General features: G+C 43.2%; 1 protein-coding gene across 1 annotated transcript in view; it reads right to left on the bottom strand.

Annotated features, from left to right (window-relative positions):
* The window catches only part of b4galt1l (DP-Gal:betaGlcNAc beta 1,4- galactosyltransferase, polypeptide 1, like), a 30,677-nt gene extending 11,353 nt beyond the window's left edge, over positions 1-19,324 (bottom strand). The window contains exons 1-3 of the mRNA XM_030367853.1: positions 18,510-19,324; positions 16,069-16,304; positions 5,376-5,563 (exon numbers count right to left, since the gene is read on the bottom strand). Coding sequence (XP_030223713.1) covers positions 5,376-5,563; positions 16,069-16,304; positions 18,510-18,840 — 755 coding nt within the window. The 5' untranslated portion in view covers positions 18,841-19,324. The remainder of the gene's footprint in view (positions 1-5,375; positions 5,564-16,068; positions 16,305-18,509) is intronic.
* Between the last annotated feature and the right edge of the window lie 326 nt (positions 19,325-19,650).

Below are 19,650 nucleotides of genomic sequence, written 5' to 3'. Positions count from 1 at the left end.
TATTTAATATGTTACAACCCTTATTATACTACCAAAGAAGTGTCGGGCTACTTCTAGCCTTTTAACTGGTTTAAAATAGTGATTTAGTTTTTACAATCACAAATGCCCCCATCGTTCAAAGTTTGTAGCGTTTTGGTAGAATCGTCTAAAAACAACCAACATAAGAATGCGTCTATAGGCGCTTTTTTGCTCCCAAACAAACATTCCAACTCGTTATCATACTAAACATATCCCAGATCCATTTTACACTGGATTTCTCCTTTAACAACAATTTGATCGGAGGACAAAACGATACAAATATTGAAACCAGCACCCTTAGTTTCATAGAAACAGGTGTGTATTCAAACATCAAAATGCAGGTCACACTTGTTTCAGCAAGGGTGAACAGCCATTAGCAAACATCCATTCTAGAAAAGTTTTTTTTTTTCCCCAGGCACTTAATAAAAGGAATTATAGACAGAAACTCGGGAGGTGTAGTAAGTATTTTTTTGACAACTTAATACAGTGGTTCCCAATCTTTTTTGGGCTGTGACCCCATTTTGACATCAAAAAAAATCTTTTTTTTTTTACGTGTTTTGTTTTACTGTGAACAAATACAGAGTAGCCAGGATAAGTGCACAAATTGACAATATTCCAAAGATGTCCGGTATATATGCAAGGAGGCTCATTTTCTGCTGGTAACCTCTCGACAACCACCGTGCCTCCGTGTGAAATAGTAAATTTTCATATTCAGAGCCCTTGTCGGCGCACAGTGTTGCAAACAGACGTGCGCGCAGAGGATGTGGCTTGATGTAATTCACTGTGGTTACAACCTGGTGCAGTATGTCTGCAAAGGGCGCAATTTAGTTATTTTTTTAGCTTCTTCCTCCCCGCACATCGTTTTCACCATTTCAATGGCAGCTGGCAATATTGGAGTCTCAGCAATGCTATGTGGCTTCATATTCCTAGCAATGAGATAGCTCACCTCAAGAGATGCTTTCAGGGCCCGTTCACTAGCAGTCACAGCCTTTTTGAAATAGGCCTACACTTGCTGTTTGTTCGGTCGGCAAATTTATTTTCGAAAAAAGCGCTTGGTTTGCTCTTTGTGTGGTGTCTCAAAGTGTCTTTTGAGTTTGTTTGGCTTCATACTCTCGGCAGACAGGACCTTACTACATAGCAGACATTTCCGCTTCTCCTCGTAGCATTCCATCACACTTAGAAATCCATACTGAATCGTATGTTCGCTGTGTCTTTGGTGTCTGTGCCACAGTTCCTCTTGGAACTGTCGATGGAGGGACAGGGCCAGGCGGGCGAATAAATCTTTCCATTTTGTTTTATACACTTTGATTGCAAGTTTGTTTTTACATTTTACAGGTTTGAGCTTGAACTCAAGTAATGTGACTGTTAGGGATGCACCGAAATGAAAATTCTTGGCCGAAACCGAAAACCGAAAATGAGGAAACCAAGGCCGAAAACCGAGAAACCAGAAACATTGAAAAACTTCCACACAGCAGACATATTGGCGCTCATCCAGACAAGCGTGTGCTGGCCGCGCTTTTTGTTTGTGTCATCACAAATTTCTGTTTCGGCCGTGTTGTTTCGGTGATAAAAGTATTTTGGCCGAAAACCGATGTACGATTATTTGTAGTGTTTTATTAAAAAAAAAAGAAATATATATATATATTTTAAATCAATATTTTTTTATTTAAATCAATTACTAGACATTTCAGGCAACCCTATTTAAATTCCAGGCGACCCCACATGTGGGGTCGGGACCCCAAGGTTGAAAAACCCTGACTTAATACCTTTTAGTAAAGGCAATTAAGAAATAATATAACAGAGAATATGCACTTAGAACCTATTTTTCTAGGGAAATTCCAAGTCTGTGTGTTAATTTGAGTCCGTCTGTGTAAAACAGGAAAACAACAACCCAGAGAATGGAGGGGACCTCTTTCAGAGACCTCTGACTTCCTGTGTCGTTGTCATGTGACCATCCTGACTTCCTGTTTTGTGCATCACTGGCAGGAGGCCAACAACCTCCTGGGGGTTAACTTATTTTAACCATGCCGCGTCTCTGGCTTGGGGCGCCTTCAAGCATTTAATGAACTCGTGACACGCTTGGAAGAACTTGTTTGTGTGGCTTGTCTGGCCTTGCGTTTACAACCTAGGCCGACAGCATGACCACTCTGAACACTGTATCGTATTGTATTTTGTTTTACATATTTAATAGTTACCTTCTAGGGAAATAGGCTTGGTATTCTTAGTGTTGCTGAAAATATAAACTCTTGTTCTCTGCTTTACTTTATTTTACAGCCCAACAGTGTATTGGTTAATGACCCTGATTCTGATAAAAGCTTAGTGCCCATGACGCTGTTAAGGACAGAGGGCAAGCGCGTTGGCTTGGACAGACACCCTTAACAGTACACAGTGTTTCCCACACATTGACGAGACTATGGCGCCCCGCCATAGTCTAATTTCGGCCGCCATAGTCTCTGCGTGCACATGAATTATTATTATAATTGTATTTTTTTTGCTCAGACGAAGTTCGTGTCGCTCTCATTGGGAAAAAAATCGCCACATACCCCCCCCCCCCCGTCAACAATCGCTCCATACCCCCCCCCCCCCCCCCATAGTCTCCAAAATTTCTGTGGGAAACACTGGTACATATAACATCTATGAGCAATGCTTGCCCCTAATCTGATCGGAAACCAGTTAAGTTAGCTAGTAGGTAGTAAAAGGCCTAGAGCTGCTATTTAGGTGGTCCATATGTCCGCCAAATCTGAGCCTCTGGCTTGCTGCACTGAACAACGTTGTGGACACTGAGCTGTCACTCAAAAGCTCACTAGCCGCTTGGGACACACCCCTGGAAAAAACACGCTCACAGAGAGGTTTTTACTCAGAACTGCAAACAAAAAGCCTGGTAGCACAAACCAGAGGACCGTTAGAGGACATGCAGAGCCGACAGGGAGCGCAAAAATCGTAGAAAAAAGCAGAGGTTACTCTGAACAAAATGATCAAGATGTAAAAGATGAAGTTCAAACGATTAACCAAATTATTTGGAATATAATTTTTGACTTTATTAATTTACTCTCCCTTAAAATTGTATTTGCTTGCTCGCAGCAGGAAGAGCCCACCAAGGGGGGGCAGCTATTGAGCTGTAAACATACCTACTGGGTTTTAAAGAGAATCCGTAGGGATCACACCAACACATTAAACATTGCACACCAATTAACAAGTATCCAATTTACTCAAACAAACAATAAACTAGCTTGTCAGGAAACATGAACACAGACAAAAAAATTAAAGGTCCCATGGCATGCTACTTTATGGATGCTTTAATATAGATATTAGTGGGCCCCAAACACAGTATTTGAAGACGTTCCCGAAATTCAGCCATGGTGCAGCATTATGGCCACTGCGAGCCAGTCGCACATTGAGCTTCCCCCAAATGCGGCGTTTCGGTGTCTGTTGCTTTAATGCAAATGAGGAGGAGAGGGGCGGGTCGAGGAGGGTGGGGGTGTGGCCCTGAGCAGCTTGCGGCCACGGTACCATGCTCTATGTTTACAGTAGATGTATCGCAATGGCGAGGCGCACACAGCCTTTAGCCGTGTTCTGTAAATATTTCAGAACACAGGAGACACAGGAGTCCTGGAGCTCTATATCTAAATAATACCATATTATACATAGATATCTATATCATATAATATATATTATCACGGCCAAAAGCTGTGTGAGCCTCCAGACGATATTATGAATCTCCAACGACTGCGTCGGGTTCTACGACGTCTCTGGTTCTTCCACGTCCACATCAATCTGAAGTAGACTGAACCACGACAAGGAGGAGAAAGGGATTGTTGACGGCGGTTGTCTCCCGCCGGAGCCTCACTGCCGAGGGAGCGGGCACCACGCAGGCACCTCCGCCTCCTGCAGCGCCGAGGCGGTGGTCCCTCGGCAGCGGGAAGCGGGGCTCAAGCGGGAGACATTCGCGGCCAACAATCCCTTTCTCCTCCATGTCGTGGTTCAAGTTCTTGAGGGAGTCAAAGCCAAAGTTCCTTTCCCCAAATTCATTCTCAACCACGGCTGAGATAACCCCCACTACGAGTCTCGTTGTGGAAATACCAGAGACCAAAGTCCAACATGTTATGCGCCATAACACCAACAGCAGAACGGTCATCCAAATAACAAGGAAGTGTACAACACTTGCTTTACAGTCCTGGAGCTCTATAACTAAATAATATCATATAATCCATTGATATCTACATCATATAATGCATACAAAATAATACAAAAGCTGTGTGCGCCTCCAGACGATATTATGAATCACAAATGACTTTGTCGGGTTCTCCGACGTCTCTGGTTCTTCCACATCAATCTGAAGTAGACTGAACAGCACGCTGCCTGCTGCCTGCTGCCGGCTGCCCGATGCCGGGCGGTGGTGCTTCGTGGCGGTGGTGCCTCGCGGCAACCGGTGGCATGTCGCAGTTCATGTACTTCAGGGAGTCAAAGCCAAAGTTCCTTTCCCCCAATTCCTTCTCAACCATGGCCGAGATAACCCCCACTACAGTCTCGTTGTGGAAATACAAGAGACGTCAAAGAACCGGCGTGTTATGCGCCATAACACGAACAGCAAACACTTGCGTTACATGTGGCGCTCGCACGGTCGTGTCTCTTTGACGGGCCAAATTCTCTGGGCGGACAAGGCAGAGAAAGGGGAGGACCTTAGATCCTTTATGACGACATATGGGACCACATTCCAAATCAGAGCGCTTGAGCCTCCGTTTTCTTCAAAAGGCGAGCAGAACACCTAGTGCTCGTTTTACACCGAACACAAGTTTTAGCCACTGGGGGACTATAGGCAGGCAGGCTCATATTTATGCTTGAAGTGAGATTTTCATGCCATGGGACATTTAAACGTTTACTTTTATGGGTAGGGTTGTTATGTTCCTTGGAATTTGTAGGATTTTGGTATTCTTCTCCCTGTTCTTATTTTCGGGACTACAAATATGGCTGTTCTGGAGTCCAGCATTTTCATTAGTTTTTCCATCTCGGCGCCCTGATGCTTCCACACACTTACACGCACACTTATGCGCCTGCGTATTAGCCTACTCCGTTAACTGTCTTTGGTTAGTTGCCACTATGGCAATTGGTCACTTATTTTGTTTCATCAGCCTCTTCCAACTGTTGCCATATTTGGCCTTGTGTGTTGGTTAAGATTGTGTGTTGGTCAACATTATTTTGAGTGAGCTTCATCCCTGTCGATCCCCTAGAGTAGACTAGGCCCGTGTTCCTACCCCGTCTATCCCCTAGACTACACCCGTCTTCCCACCCCGTCTATCCCCTAGACCAGAGGGTTGTAATAGGGGCGAACAAGGAAGAGGAGACTGAGAGTTTCCTACTTGAAGCCAAACTTGTCCATGGAGACTGAGAGGTGGCGTGGCTGGTCGAAGCACTTGTAGGTGTTGCGGTCGTCCATGGGGATGATGTCTACGTCGCTGAAGACAAAGCAGCCGTAGTCGTAGTCCTTCAGCGCCTCCATGTAACCCACATTGAGCAGCTTTGCACGGTTGAACGTCTGCGTTCCTCCCTGTTGGACGCAGAGAGACAGAGAAAAGATCGGATTAGTATGCATTTCATTAGATAAATAATTTAAATAGTATTTTTCAGCGTTTTAAATTTAACTTCTGGAAAACCTATAAAAAACATATATATTTTGAATTCACATTCTTGAAATATCTTGCCAAACACACAGAGACTAGAGCTACAAAGTGAATGTTCTCTTATCACTCTTCTACTCACTACAATAGAAGTACTTCCCTTCATTGTAAAAGCATTGAAGTAAGGTTATATCTAGAGCAGTCCCGTCGACTGTAAAAGATTTGGACGTAGCGTCTGTGACAGACAGTCGCCCATTGGTTTCCAGAGAACCATGGCTGAATATTTCCTGCGGATGCAGTGGGCAAGAGGTGTACTCTTTAACTTATATGGCTGGGATGGATCAATCAAGATAAGCTTTTAGTGAGTTTGGCTGCTGACTGATAATAATTAAAGAGGGTTAGCTGTCTAAAGAGGATCAGGATGGACCATGCTACCACCATGCCCGCCTTTGTGTGAAGCTCTGGCGAAGTCGACTAATATGTAGTCTAACATGTTAGACTACATATTAGTCGCTTAACAAGTTGGACTACATGTTTAGCCGCTTAACAAGTTGGACTACATGTTTAGCCTTCTCCAACAGCATATAGGTGGTTAACAGTGGTTTGAAGCAGAAAGAACCACCGCTGTTCTAGGTCAATAGGGATCACCTCATTCACCTCTTCTGTTTGAAGTTGTTGAATGCATATTTTTTATTGATAAAAATGTATATATTTTATTCATCTTTTGAATTTACTAATCACAGCGCTGGATTTATTTTATTTATCTTCTCAGTCGTGGGGGAGTTTGTGTTAATGATAAATGGCTTTACCATTTACACAAGGTCAGGCTTGTTTGCAGGCTTACTGGCCTAACCTGGGTCCGTGTTGCCTTACTGTTGGCCCCGGTCCTGAAGAGACAAGGTGTCAGGGTTTTGTCTTCTGATACTGTGGCATTGACGGAAGATCTCCGCAATACGAACTCTGCTTAGCGCATTGAATTACCAGTGTCATGGAAATATTAATCATAAACTATAATACACAATTACAAACATTACATTAACCTTGTTTATATAATTACTAGTAAATCTAGGAGGAACTGTTTCCATTCTCCTTGGACCTTAAGTTACCTCCCTTCCTCTCTAACTGAGAGGTTAAGATAGTTCAAATTTGCATTCCCACTGGAGCCACTAAGTCTGACACTGAGGCAAGGCCAATCTACTGACTTCTAAGTTTGTTGTGTAGATTTGTTTATCTGTCTTGCAGCCTTGCAGAGATGTCCACTTCCCCCTTAGTGTATTGCAGTTAACTTGGCCTCTCCCGCCAATCCAAAACTCTCGATGGTCACTCCCACTTATCTATGTTACCTGTATATTCCCTACCAAAAAAATGTAGCATAACATGTTAGACTACATTAGTCGCCTTTCTGGTTGGGGAGCACAGACCTCCACCTGGCACGACGATCGTGGAACCTGAGATACTCCTGTCACCTCCTCATCTCTCCCTTCCAGACTCCGATAACCTTCAGCCCTGTCTTCTCCAAGACGGCGAGGTGAATTTCGACATCATACGCCCAATGTCCAAACAATCCGGAACCCCTCACGGGAAAGCTGGCATTGCTCAACGCGAGCTCTGTTTAATCTAAAACGTTAATTCTGAAGGACTTCTTCATTCAACGACACCTGGATATACTGATTTTAACCGAGACATGGATACGCGCTGGAGCTGGCGAGTCATCTGTCTTTGGTGAACTTTTTCCAACAAACTGCTCATTCATTAGCACGCCTAGGAGCACTGGAAGGGATGGCGGAAGGCAATGATTTAAAAAAATATATATATATATATACAAATTACTGAGGCTTAGGGATGCACCGAAATGAAAATTCTTGGCCGAAACCGAAAACTGAAAATGGGGAAACCAAGGCCGAAAACCGAAAAACCGAAAGAAATTATTATGCCAATTATTAGTACCATTGCATTTATGGCTATGAATGTGTAGGCCTACTAACTTCATTAAAATCCAGGCATTGCAATTTTGGCAAATCGCTATACGTGGGTCTTTCTCAGCAACATTGAGGCCCCGTTCACACGAAGCCGAAACGGGCGAAACCGTTACGGTTTCGATCTATCCGGTTTCGAAGTATCTCCGTAAAGACGAAGCCAAGCGAAACCGAGTAGATCTGTAGAAACGTTGTAGTACACATTCCAGGCCCATAAGGGGCGCCTCTTCTGGTACAGAAATCCAGAAGAAATGAAATAAGAAGAAGAGGCGAGCATGCGCATAAAGGCTGCCCTTATGCGCATGCTCGCATGTGATTTCTGAGACTCCGCGGGCTTAAGAGCCATTGGCTAGGAGGTCGAGGGGTGGGGCGATGACGTCATGGTTTGCGGTTTCAGTCGGTTTCAGGCGTACACACGAATCCAAAACGAAACCGGGTAGATTTGAAACCACCTCCGAGGGTGGTTTCAGAAGTTTGCGGTTTCGGTCAGCGGATTCGCCAACTTCGTGTGTACGGAAGGCCGAACCGTACAAGACCTTTGCGGTTTCGCCATGAAATCGGCTTCGTGTGAACGGGGCCTGAAAAACGTCCACACCGCAGACATATTGGCGCTTACCCTAGACGAGACAAGCGTGTGCTGGCCGCGCTTTTTGTTTGCGTCATCACATATTTCTGTTTCGGCCGTGTTGTTTCGGTGATAAACGTATTTCGGCCGAAAACCGAAAATGCACAGACGACTGTGGCTGTGGTGTGTATAAATAATTGTATTTTAAATTAAATATGTAATTCTTATAAATATTGACATCAGTAGTTTTAATGATATATACTAAAATGATTAGAGCACTAACTGTATTAGTAACAGAGAAACATGAGTAATACACTATTACTCATGTTTCTCACCAAAAACTCAATTTAACGTATCTCTATGTGACATTTGAACGCATCATGATAACCTAACACTAACAGTCGTTTTACTGAGCCAACCTCAACACATCATCTCGCAGCACATCTGAAACTTTATTTACTTTTTAAGATAACTAGCTTGTATGCTGCTGATTACAACACCGATTTCACGATTGGATTACTATTTTTAACTGCGGGACTTGCGACAATGTCACAATGCTAATGTGCTTGGCCATTGAGGTTGTGTTCCCCATCCCTGTCCATAGGTCAGCACTCCTCCTCCTCTGCCCCTGTCTTGTGGGGCCTCCAGGGGTCCATCCTGGGTCCAATCCTGTTTTGTTTATATATGCTCCTACTGGGGTATTTAATCCAGGGACTGCCTTCAGACGCTCCTAGAGGGTCTCAAGGAGATAAATTACTGGGTGGGGGGTAATTTCCTCCAATTTAACAATAGCAAAACAGAAGTTATCATCTTAGCGCTCCAAATTCAAAAACCCCATCTTCACTGACCTAGGTAGTCTAACCTCATTCATAAAACCATCTGTTAGAAATCTGGGCATCTTTTTTGATTCTGAGCTTTGCTTTAATAAGCAAATCTCCTCTGTCATGAAGAACAGCTTCTGCCAGCTCAGAACAATCTCTAAAATAAAGCACTCCCTATCATACCACACTCTGGAAATAGTTATCCATGCTTTCATAACATCACGGCTGGAATACAGTAACTCCCTCTACCTTGGTCTCCCTCAGTCCTTCATATCACGCCTCCAAATAGTTAAAAATGCAGCAGCAAGACTGTTGACTGGGTCAAAAAAGTTGGAGCATATCACCCCCGTTCTTCCTTCCCTTCGCTGGCTGCCAGCACAACAAAGGATCATTTTTAAGAACGTTCTTATGGTGATCAAAGCCCTCAATGGTCAGGCCCCATCTTATACATCAGACCTTTTACACCCCCACCCAGCCCCTAGGTCCCTAAGATCCTCTAATAGGGGTCTTCACCACATCCCCCGCTCCAGACTCAAACTAAAAGGTGACCGGGCCTTCGCAGTAGCCGCTCTGCGCTCGTGGAACCAACTGCCACCCGACATACGTGATGCCCCCTCCATTTATGCCTTTAAATCAAGGCTCAAAACCCATCTGTACAACCTTGCTTTCCCTCCCCATTAACTATCTGACCTCTGCACTACTGCCTTTGTTTGTGTGTGGATGTCCGGGTTTTATGTCTTTTATTTTTATTCTTCTAATGTTGTTATTTTGCCTTCATGTTTGCCTACTGAATGCACTATGTACAGCACTTTGGTCAGTGCAAACTGTTATAAATGTGCTTTTATAAATACATTTTACTTACTTTCTAATTTTACTTACTAATATTATTATGTTATTGCTACGCCTGAACTTTGCACAGCAAATATTTTTGCAGGAAATATTTCCAAAGCTCCTTTGCTACATACTCACCCTAGAAATGAGCCGGTGGGAGCTAAGGGGGGGAACAATTATCCGGGGAAACATTTCTGCACCTGCTCAGGCAGTAGATAGAATGTCAGCACTTTAAATAACAAAAAGCACCAGACTCTGCCTCTTCTGCTCATGTGCACTACGTCGCCATTTGACTGGCCCTGAAAGCCTGGCTCTGTGTAACCAGGACAAATGTAAACAGTTCGTTATCTATTGAGAAAGAAGAGATCAGAAGAGATCAATCCAGTAGGCTCCTATTGCACTCCTAACTGTCCCAGGAAGGAGGGATCCCTCTTCTGTGGTCCTTGTCAGGGTTTCTCCCCTCTTGGCTTGGGAAGTCTTTCCTTAACCTTAAGAGGGCCTAGGGTTAGGGGGTTGGGTCTGGTCTCATGTGGGAAGCAAGCGGCGATCAACACAGTTCATGAAATATGAGCAAATAAAACTTAAATCGGGTTCCGCTGACGTAACTATTAACATAACTCTTAATTATATTATTTCTCTCAAGATTGAGTGTCTGTAGACGCTGGAACTGCCTCTTCTTCAGTGTCTCTATCCGAACAGGCGTTGGCAAAGAGGGAGGACTCTTGTCTTCCGAGTATCATTGGATGACTCCAAGCGCAAGCAAAGAGACAACAACGCAGGGTGGTGTTTTCTTTCAGCTGCACATAATGGGGGTAACCAGAATCTGGTTTTACGGTGGTACTATCTGTTACAACGGAGAACCGCCCCTTCCTGCCCGTGGTCATGGTTACAGGGGTGTACTTGTTTGTCGCAATTTTGCTGAACCTCATTCAGAACCTAGGACCTGAACATTGAGAAATTCCTGAACACTACCTGTAATTGTTGTGTGACGGACTACAATTTTCCCAAAGCCAATCCCAGTGAATGCAAATAAAAGAATCCAGGAGCAGTTGGGTTTTGTGCTGTACGATCCTCAGGTAGGCTAAGGTCACTGAGGATTATCCCAAGACATTATCAATTGACTGAATAAATATTTCTCCTGAACATAGGGCTGGTTAGGATGTTTGAAAGGTATCAGGTCCAACCCCCAATCTCCACTGGCTGCCCTAACATCTAGGCATTCTTGAGCAAACTGTCTTATCCCTAACTGCTCCTAAATGAAATTCCAAAAAATACAAAAATCTTTGCAAAACGCTTTGGATACAATTGTCTGGTAAATGGCTAAAAGAAAGCGTCCAATTATCAAAAGTCCAACTGTCCAAATTTTTCATTTGCATCGGAAGGGCAAATAAGGAGAAGGAATTAGTTTAATTTAACATTTAAAAGAGGCCTTCGCACACAGCCCTACACTACAAATATCAGCAGTGAGGCTGACATTTATTCACCTGGGAGACAAACAATAGTAAATATGAGAACCCAGGCAGGCATGCTGTACAGCAAAGTTACTGACAGCTTCTTCTGATAAATGTACTTCTTGTAAGTCGCTTTGGATAAAAGCATTGGCTAAATGCCCTATACGTAAATGCATGCAGCAGGGGTAACAGGGCCTGCAGAAGGTGGTTTAACATGGTGAGATATTATCCACCACAAGTAGCCATTAGAAACACTGCAGCCGGAGGGAGAGTGGGGGGGTTACCCGTTAAAACAAGGAGAGAATTTATATACTCCTACCAGTTCCTAAAATAAAAGAATTATAATCCCCTGAAAAGCACAATAAGATGGCACTGCAACAAGACTAACAAAGCCAACATTTGAATTGCAATGAGGGTTAGTCAAATACCATAAACTACTCCTGAGAGGGTCAGGTGAAACACAAAGAGAGAAGAGAGAAAGAAGCCCATATTACCAGTAGGACTCAGGCAACAGGTCCCGCTATTGGTCGAGAGCAAGCAAGGAAGAGGGGCCAACTCCTTCTGCAACACAGCCATTGGCCAAGAACGCCTGACATGCAGAAAAGGGTGGCGGTTTGAGCGAGGGAAGTGGGTTGAGAAAAATCAAAAGGAAAAGTGATGATGATGAATGAGGGAGAAAAGGACAGAAAGAGGAAGGATGGCATGAGAAAAAGAGAACAGCGAGTCATCTGCAAATGCATAAGAACAAACCAGTTAGCAAGTAAACACACAGTCGATAAATTCCCACACAAAGCATGCACAATACGCAAACATTTTCAAAGGAGTGTTAAACATCTTTTACCACAGTCACATTAAGTTTACTATATTCCTCCTCATCGTCATCCGCTTATCCGGGGTCGGGTCGCGGGGGGAGCAGCTCAAGCAGGGGGCCCCAGACTTCCCTTTCCCGGGCCACATTGACCAGCTCTGACGGGGGGATCCCGAGGCATTCCCAGGCCAGTGTTGAGATATAATCTCTCCACCTAGTCCTGGGTCTTCCCCGAGGTCTCCTCCCCACTGGACGTGCCTGAAACACCTCCCAAGGAAGGCGCCCAGTGGGCATCCTTACCAGATGCCCGAACCACCTCTATATATAGTGGTGATGTCATATTTGATGTTATCTTCTCCAAAAAGCCCCCCTTGGCGGAATATCAAAGTGAATACCTGGGAGTGGTGCACGTCGTCTCTTGGAACGTATCCACTCCCAAATATCAACCCAATCCCTCACCATACTTTTACGTTTAATCCTCAGCTAAGTCCCACACAACGTGTCCCCCTGATCTGAGCATACCAGACCTACTTTTCATTTGCAACTTTAAAAGGCGCCTTAAAACGCACACAAAACATGTTGTTTCAATCGGTGCAGTGGTTTTCTTGGCTATGGGCCCTGATCACAGTGAGGACAACACAAGCCCAATAACACCAGTGAGTACCAGGAGGGACAAGTCCCAGCTCGCCCCCTCAGACTTCCTGCATGCCTTTCATACACTACTGCACCAAGACCTTGATAACTTAGCAACTTGAGAACTATTCCAATTCAAGGAAATAACAAAAAAACAGGGTTGCTGTGGAAATCTGATACTTGGTAGTTCACTCATCTCTGAATGCCATCGCTAAAGCAATAGCGTTCACTCGTCAGGGTTAAAAGACTTTAGAAGGGCAAACCCTACAATAATCCTCCCAATTGATTATTAACTTCATTGTGTGTAACCAGCCATACATCTATTAATGATTGATGAACGTTACATCCACTCAATTTAATTTATTTGTTCTAGATTACAGGAGCGGTGGTTAATGTCGTCCCTACTAGGACTATACCTAGGGCTACCTAGCAAGCTTAAGAAATATGAAAAGATATGGATTAACCATCTCTGTGAACTATAAGAAGTGTCTTGATTGTCCTAACTGGTTGTTACTTGCGTTACAACTTTGCAAAGCTTATTGCAAACCTCTGAATTATTTACACAGCCCAAGGTCAAGGTCATTATTAACTCGAGTATTCAAATCTTTCTGAGAGAGCAGATGCAAATAAGTAGGAGAGAAAGCCGGGTGAGTTGAACATTGAACTAGACAAGCCCAGTTGAGAAAGACAGTTGAGAATATTGAATACTAAACTAGACTAAATGTTAACTGAGTTCTATTTGATGCTAGAATAACCTACGGCAGACAGAAGCTACAGCTCTGCGGGCCCTCTACGGCGTTGTTCCATTGCATAGTACCGAGTACCGACTACCCGCTTTTGGTGCCAGGCACTTCGTTTTCCAGTGGCCCTAAATGTCAAGGTCGTCATAGCGACACATGAAACTGCGGTGACGTCATCTTTAATGCAAAACATCCCGTAATCTAGGAGGTTATTACAGGGATGGTTCGCTAGATTTTTGGTATGTGACTGTTTCTCACAGCAAGGAGACAAATGTGTATTGCAGAGTAGTCAAGTCATTAAAACAAATGGCAGCTACTATAGAAGCAGCATGGCTATTTCAAAAGTTGGGAGGTTTGGGCCGGATGTCCCATATCATGCAGTGAGGATGCATTGACACATTAATGATTCTCCCTGACGAATCAGTACTCAGCGAGGGTTTTAACGTCCACTTCTAGTGTCACCTCAAATCACTCGGAACCTCGAAGGAGGCACTCCAAAAGACTGGTAGAGACAAGTTCAGCCGCTACTAAAAGAGCCATAATAAGCCAGAACATTACTACATTACTGGTTAATAAGTGGGGCAGTCAGGAATTTAGACTGACGTCCTACACTTTGGAATTCTCTGCCCTAGGAGATAACAGAGTGCCGAATCAAACCAGTTTTTAGTTTTTTTTCAGATTATATTTCCGATAATATACAAGATATGAAATATTTTATTGCACTCATTTCCCTGTTCTCAGTCAGATAATGCTGCTTGACTTATAACAATATAAGTGAATGGTCAACACAGGGTGTTTATTGGCGCTTATCATCTCGATTGTTTGAGTTGCAGTTCCAATTTAAATGAGATCTGCTTCAGTGATTTCTTGGCAAAGCATTTGCTTTCATTTTGCATCCAGACTTGAAACTTGAGAATGCAGCTCTGGGAGATCTGTGTCTGATTGGATCTTAAACTCCATCTAAACATTGTAAATACCAATGTCTCTCGGTAAAAAGGTAAGCTACATTTAAGACAACCAATCCTAGCCAGTTTCACTGATCCCCGACACTATCCCCATGTTTGTGTTTTTGATATTTTCAAGGTTTTCTAGATAGTCAACACAAAGTCAAACCTAAGTTGAAACTACTGAAGAATCTATACCCTCAAAAGAACAAGGCTGCTCCCTGTTAATACATCAGCTTTATGCAAAACTAACAGCTACTCTGCTGCTTCAATAGAAGATCAGGGAAAGTGATTTCCTAAATAATTATGTCTCTAAATGGCATTGCCGTAACGTTATCTAGTCAGACGATTGCGGTCACAGTTCCTACAGGTCAACGTATTTCCTACAATGTGAAGCAAAACAAGGCTTTCTGGAAACATACTTTATAACAGCGCTGTGTACTGTAGCAATCGCCGGGTCTGAGTTTATCAGTGAAGCCATTAATAGCGCTCCTTTCATGGTCATGGATTTCACAAAGTTTTGGTGTGGTGCGCAAATACAGCCCTGTTCTACAATAGGCAGGCTATATAAATCCGTTTAAAACTGTGCTTCCCTTGCATTGTGGTTAATTATGTTGTTTAATATCTTTTTTATTGTGATTTTGGTTTGATGTACTCATCTATGATGCTTACATCAATATTTTTCCATGTGTCCTAATAAATAATGAATGAAAAGTAGATGCTATCATAACATTGACTTAAAGCTGCATTGGCTCGAGTTGTCAAACTGAGTGACATTTGTGAGCTTTTTGGAAACAAAAAATAAGGATTTGATTAAAGAGGGAAGTCTGTATCTTCTGTCGCAGCTGGCCATTGTAGTTTGTTTTAATGCATTACATTTCCCATAAAAATTAAAAAATAAGCCATCGGCGACTTGATTGACTTCTAAGATCAGAACACATGAGACATTCTCATTTAAAGGGATAGTCCATATGAAAGGTGGCAATAGCTATACGCCAAATGAAAGGAGTCCCAGACTGTTTAATATCCTTATCAGCGATGGCCATTACCAGATTGATTTTTTTCATAAAACGGTAAGTCATGTATGTTATTTTCTTCTTTGTAATGTTTTGTTCCAAGAGATGCCAAGGAAAATGAACAGCAAAGCCTAGAGGCTAAATAATGATCAAATAATGTAAAATAATGTATTATTTAAAAATTGACTTGATCATCATATAATAGCTAGTAATAGCCTTTATATAGGGTCTATGGGCAGCAATGGGTTTATAAACCTGGCAGTCACCGTTTTTAAGGATTTGGTGAAACATTTTGACCTATATTTCACTGCAAAAAGAAGAGGATCGGCTTCAGTTTAGCCGATCAAACATCACAAAAAACAGTAATTGTAACTGCCTTAAACATTTTTATTATGCACATACCTAGTTTCAGGTTAGACTGATTTAAACAGAACACAAGTGTTCTGTCAGTCAGAGCTTCTCGCGAGATCAGATCGCTGAAGTCACCTCGTTACAACCAGTGAAATCGAACCCTACGACACGCTGAGCAACAAAGTTAAATGCAACAAGACTAACTAAGGATGACAAACCACATATCATCATCAACGTCATCATTACCGCACAATGAGACCCAAAACGTTCCCAACCTCAAAGGGCGTAGCAGTTTGTACCTGATTGATGACGTAGATGCCGTAATCCAGCTGCTGTCGCTGCAGGATCGGGTGGAGGTAGTGGAGCCAGAACTTGAGGTGCTCATCCCGGTTCCGAAAAGGTATGATGATGGCAACCTTCTGCAGGGCGACGCAGTCTTTGGGTGTGTAGCGCCCGCCCGGTCTCAAGCCCACGTTATCCTTCATGACCTGCTCCAGCGAGACGGGGGTTTTGAACTCCACCTGCAGCGGGCCCACTGGACAGAGAGGGGGGGGGGGGGGGGGGGGGTCAGAACGATCCCAGCGGATTTCTTAAATTAGCTTCTCCGCTTGGCAGTTGTCTGTCTGCTCTATTGGGTTAAAAACACTGTAGTCAAATTGTGAGCTGCTTCAGTGGCGTTGGTTGAAGGATTGTAATTCTTAATTGTTGTAGGGGCGTTAGTAGACTTATATTATTGATTGTTCTAGGGCTTTGTGTATCTCAGCGGTTCTGAACTGCGCACCATTAGGCATCTCATCTTCGTTATGTCTATTGGCTGAAGGAGTTTGTCTGTCGAGGCATTAGTAGTACTCCCGGAGACTGAAACTATGTGGGCGGCTGAAGGTCAAGCAATATCCTTGTTGCGAAACAGAATGTTTGGCGACAGGATCAGGATGTTTTCCATGATTGAGGTTCCTACCAATCTCTTCTCACCAGCCCTTTGGCCTCTAGCTGCAGCTAAAAGTTCCTTTCTTCAATTGAAAATTCAAATCAAATTCTTCCTCCTCAGACCCCTAAAAACTTGTTTTCAATATTCTTCTCAAGCCCTCCACTACCCTATTTCCCTCCTCCCTACTACAGTGATTTTTGAAATGCTTTGTAAAAAAAGACAGGTGACATGTCACAATGCTTTGTAAAAACTCTCTTTTAAGGAAATCCTAACTCAACCCATCTGATGAATATAATCACCAACCCGTCTCTCTTCTACCATTTATATCCAAAACACTTGGCGATCTTTTCCCAACCCTCGTCGACCAGTCTGGATTCAAGACAGACCGTTGACGTCCCAGAGAAACATGAGAAACATGCCTCTCTACTGCTGTCATCAGCCAGGTGATTAACCAGCACTCCCTCACTACGAGAGCACCCCAGCAGTCGTCCAACATCATTTTGAAAAAGTTTGCCGTCCTGGCTCCACAATGGTGGAACGAGCGCCTGATTGACAGCTTGATAGCTGGGACCCTGAGCCATCTTCTGCCTCATGCGTGGCGCTCAGCTGATAAGAATGCGTGTTGGTGAATGAAATAACAATGCCTGATATAAATCTTCTCATCATCTCTTGGTTCTGTAGCATAGAATTCGAAGCAGTTGCTTTATTTAATGGAAAAAAAAAAGTATTCCATGTACTATGTGCTATGCCTGAATTTTTTGGTTGCATCTTGTTGAATGCACTTACTGTAAGACGCTTTAGACAAAAGCATCTGCTCAATAAGTGAAATTTAAGGATTACTGCTAAATGCTGACCAATTGTGTCTGGCAACAAGAAAGACAAATAATGATCTAGGTGAAAATATGTATCAGTTATCAATGCTGACTGATGAAGAGAAACTTCCTTTTAGGAATATATTTTAAAATATTTGATTTACTAAGTCTTGTGCGGACACGCTCACTGGTGACGTCACTATGAAACATCACCAGTGTGCCAAACGGGTTGTACCAGCTAATCACATCGACAACTGGTGGCATGACATGAGCCCTTTAAACAACAAAGAAGAATGGATACAATAAAGAAGTCAGTCGATTGGCACGGCCTGAGCATCAGAGTGGCTACATTGGGAATGCAAAAGTGAACTATCTTAACATCTCTTAGTAAGAGAGGAAGGGAGGTATCTTTATGTCCAGGGATAATGTAAACAGTTCATTTTAGGTTGACTAGTAATTATATAAACAAGGTTAATGTAATGTTTATAATTGTACATTATAGTTATGATGAATATTTCCAAGACACTAACAAATACATTCTAATTAAATCACAGATCATGCCATTCTACCCTATAACTGTGTGACTATGATTAAGGGCTATACTTTTAAGGTGACTGGGCTTGACCAAAAAGTGTGCCAGGGAGAGAACGTCAATAATCATTTTCTTGGGTTATGGAGGGGCTGGGGGTTGATAGCGGCCCCCACACAGCAACATAACTAAAAGAAACTAGAAAGCAAAGAGAAGGTAGCAAAAAGATAAAGCCATTGATCAAAGAAACGGGCAGTAGACTGACTTAATTGCGGCCCTTATAATGCTCTTAGTCATAGGCGAATATAGAGTTACAAAATAGAAGGGAAAATAAATATATCTGTTTGACACACTCAAGTGAAGGGGGGGGGGGGCTGACTTTGCAAACTCAAGGGCCAAGTTTCCAATGCCATTCTCGATTCAAAGAACATCATGCACAATTACATTAGCGGCGATCAGTGGTGGCTTTACCTAAGAGTGGCGATGTTTCGGGACATTTCCCAAGCTCAATGGTCTGTTGACTGGCTGCGACAGGTAGTTGTTTATTTGAAGAGATCCCCTGGTTCCTTTCATGGTTTGTGGTTGCTAGTCCTTCGGCTGTTGAAACGGAATTCGTCCCGGCCGGGAACGGCCGTGCAGTTGAATTCCGTCTGGTAAAAGTTGGCTCTTTATGAATAAACGCATGTCCGATGTCGAACGACTTAACGTAAAAAACAAAAACCACTGAAATGTGGAGAAAACACAGCAACACGATCAACTTGCATATTTTGTGAATAGCACTAAAATTCACAGGGTCTCTCATCCTTCTGGCCGTGAGACGAGTGACTGAAGGATTGAACGCGCTCGGAGGTCGATACGTCTTTAAGAAAGAAGGGGCGTGGCGAGTAGTCGGCGTAACTTTTAGTCTCGTGCTGTAGGGAGAAACTATCTTGAAAGTATCGGCTAAAAATAATTAAAAAAAAAGTTATAGCTTGGACTGACGAAGCGTTTGAAAATCAGACAGTGAACTTTGAACCCTCAATACACGTTTTTAAAACCGATCGATTATGTCCTAAAAGTGCCCGCAGAGGTGCTCGTCCTTTCCATTCTGTTTCGGTAGATAACGGTTTTTTAAATCAGAACGAAAACGAAAGCGACGACATTGGTCTTCGGAGCCTCCTAAATTAATTCGCCGTCGACCAAAAACTAATATGACATTAGGGGAGTAAAAGGGGACCAGATCCTTCCCTCGGGGTCTGATATGGCTCTCTGGTCGATCTGATGGCTGCTGACGAAGCGCTACTTCCGGGTGTACAAGAGGAAGGGAAGGGCGTCACCATTGGGGCCATGTGTTACACACACACGTACACACACACACACACACACACACACACACACACACACACACACACACACACACACACACACACACACACACACACACACACACACACACACACACACACACACACACTATTTATGTTTTTTAAAGACATTTTAAATGGAAATGTATGCCATCGTTGATGGATATAACAACTTATAATAACCAGTGTTTGTAATAACGCCATTTAAAATTACGGCATTTAGTAACTCCGTTATTTTTTCAGTAACGGGGAAATCGAACTAATTAGTG

Source organism: Gadus morhua, chromosome 10, assembly GCF_902167405.1.
Source record: "Gadus morhua chromosome 10, gadMor3.0, whole genome shotgun sequence".
In the NCBI taxonomy this organism is placed as follows: Eukaryota; Metazoa; Chordata; class Actinopteri; order Gadiformes; family Gadidae; genus Gadus; species Gadus morhua.
Note: the sequence above shows the minus strand (reverse complement) of the source record. Positions and strands in the feature narration are given on the sequence as shown.